Source organism: Humulus lupulus, chromosome X (genome assembly GCF_963169125.1).
Source record: "Humulus lupulus chromosome X, drHumLupu1.1, whole genome shotgun sequence".
Classification (NCBI taxonomy): domain Eukaryota; kingdom Viridiplantae; phylum Streptophyta; class Magnoliopsida; order Rosales; family Cannabaceae; genus Humulus; species Humulus lupulus.
The window spans coordinates 227,812,520-227,815,258 of NC_084802.1; the positions used below are offsets into that span (position 1 = coordinate 227,812,520).

At 32.7% G+C, this 2,739-nt stretch overlaps 1 protein-coding gene across 1 annotated transcript; it reads right to left on the reverse strand.

Moving 5' to 3' along the window:
- Positions 1–1,189: 1,189 nt before the first annotated feature.
- LOC133806825 (zinc finger BED domain-containing protein RICESLEEPER 2-like) lies at positions 1,190–2,260 on the reverse strand. Its single transcript, XM_062244914.1, has one exon. It carries the CDS (start codon positions 2,258–2,260, stop codon positions 1,190–1,192), a length of 1,071 nt encoding a protein of 356 aa, XP_062100898.1.
- Between the last annotated feature and the right edge of the window lie 479 nt (positions 2,261–2,739).

Genomic DNA, 2,739 nt, shown 5'->3' on the forward strand with positions numbered 1-2,739 from the left:
TGATATACAACATAGCGCTCCAGTTTCGATGCTTCAAAAGAATCAAATGACTTTTTTATTCTTCATTGACCTGCTACCTTAATCATCAAGATCAACTATGTATGGCTCCTACAAAAAAATATATACGTATTAATTAATAATTTATTTGATGACTTATAAAAACTTAATTACGTGCCATAGTTGGATCTACATCATTATCTTCATCATTCATGGTGACTAGTGGAGTCGCTTCTGTAAAGAAAATAAAAAAATTAATATTGAAATAATACAACAAAATATGAATTTATATATATATATATAAAGATAAGCATATTTACCTTTTTTATCATTTACCAACCAATTTTGAGTGCATATCAATGCTTCTAATGTAGAAGGATGAAGTCTCGCTCGGTGTGAACCACGTGTCTACCGCCAGTATTGAATGTAGATTCTGAAGCAACGGTGCTAATAGGCACAGCAAATATATCTTTGGCAATCATATTCAACACATGATATTTGAGTCCTGTTACTTTCCAATAATTGCATATATCAAAGAACTCATCAGTCCTAGGTATCAATTTCTCTTCCAAATAGAGTTCTAACGCTGACTTCACATTCTCTACACCATATGCAACTCTAACATATGTGTCAAAGTTAGATATATCATCCATTTGTGTTTGAGAAGATGCTGATACACTATCCATTTGCTGACTTCTTTCTCTGAGATTAGGAAACTTAGAACTGTACTCTTCTAGTAGCTCATAACAAAGCTTACGGGCCTTCTCAATTTCAATCTCATATTGATCATTTCCATAAATGGTAGGAAAATAATATTCGATCAACATAAACTTATATCTTGGATCCAAAACAACCGCCACAGTCATAAGCCCATGAATCTCTTCCCAATACTTTTGAAACTTAGACATCATTTGAGTTGCCATATCCCTAATAAAGGGCTCGTCTACTGTCATCCATGCTTTAATTCTCATTTTAATTTGACACATCTTTGGGAAAAAAGATTAGTTGTAGGATACTTGGTTCCAGAAAATAACTTTGTCACCTCATGAAACACCTCGAGCTTGTCACACAATTTTTGAGCTCTAATCCAATCATCTTCTGATGGCGCATATCTAACATACCTTGAATCACGTAGCTTTAATCGTTCAAATACTCTGTTGTACAATAAAGCTATGTTGAGCATCAAGTATGTTTAATTCCACCTTGTTTGACAATCAAGTGATAACTTTTTAGTACATGTCACTTCAAGAGAACGAGCAGTGTCCTCGAATTTCTCATACCTCTTTGGTGTGCCCAACCAATAAGCAACACTGTCTCGAATCTTGTCAATGTTATCACCAATAACAGACAAGCCATCCTTGACAATAAGATTCAAAATATGTGCACAACAATGCATGTGAAGTAGCTTTCCTTTTAAAATGAAACAGTTAGAATTAAATTTTTCCTTCAAAAGTGGAATCATTGCATCGTTAGTTGTACAATTATCCACAGTCACTGTACTAACCTTGTCTTCAATATTCCATTCAGACAAACACGAACTCAATGTATCAGTAAGTGTAACATCATCATGTGGGCATGGTACATACTTAAAACTTATAATCCTACTATGCAACTTCCAAGAGTCATCGATGAAATGAGTTGTCATAGTCATATATCCCCTCTTTTGATGATTGGCAGTCCACATATCAGTGGTTATAGCTATTCTACTTCTATTTTTCTCCAAAATTTGGCTACAATTTTTCTTCTCAACCTTGTACATGTTCAAAATATTAGACCTAATTGTAGTCCTTGACACCATTTTAAACATAGGGCAAAGAGTATTTGAATAGTCTATAAAACCACTATGCTCAACCATCGATAAAGGGTATTCATGTAGAATGATCATTTGAGCTAACTTTTTTCTCCCTAGTTCATGATCAAAATTGTAAGTTGTGACTGAAGGACTTGCATTAGGATTAGGATTCGTGGAAAATTGTTCCTTTATTACTGGGCATCTTTTCACATGATTAAGTAAATGTTTAGTCCCATTACTACTCTCTCCCCCTAATTTCCTCCCACAATGGTTACAAATTGCCTTCATTTTACCATCAATTTTTTGCAATGTAAAATGATCCCATGCAGGAGATGTTCTCTTTCTTTTAGTACTTCTACTCTCATTTTCATCTCTTGTATTTCCTAGAGATTGTGCCTCTTGTGTATGTGTTGAATTAACATAATCAACATCATCGACAAAATTAGATTCGGTGACATCTTGGGTAGACATGTTTAGAGTTTGATCTAACCTACATTATATCCACATAATATCTAGATCAACATCAAAATAATTATGCAAGCAAAACTTTTAAAAAATGATAACTAGATCTATAGAAAATCGAGCAACATTTCCAATATTTTATTAACCTAACAAATTGTCAATATCAATTAAAACAATCAAACCACACACAAGTTTTTGTCCTTATGCCACCGCAGCATACAAAAATCTCAGAACCTACTTCACTATGGATGAATATATAAGATATTCAAACTCTTCTAAATTTTGTACAATATCAACAATAAAAAATTAAAACTGTAAAAAACATACCATTGCCAACTAGTTCTCCAATGCTTATTTTTTTTGTTCGGTAAGAAAACAATAAATACAAGTCTATAAACCAAGTTGGGTTCCTCTCTTTCATTTACAATATAAATAAATATATATTGATAAACTTTGATAATCAATACATATAATAAGTGATCTTAAGA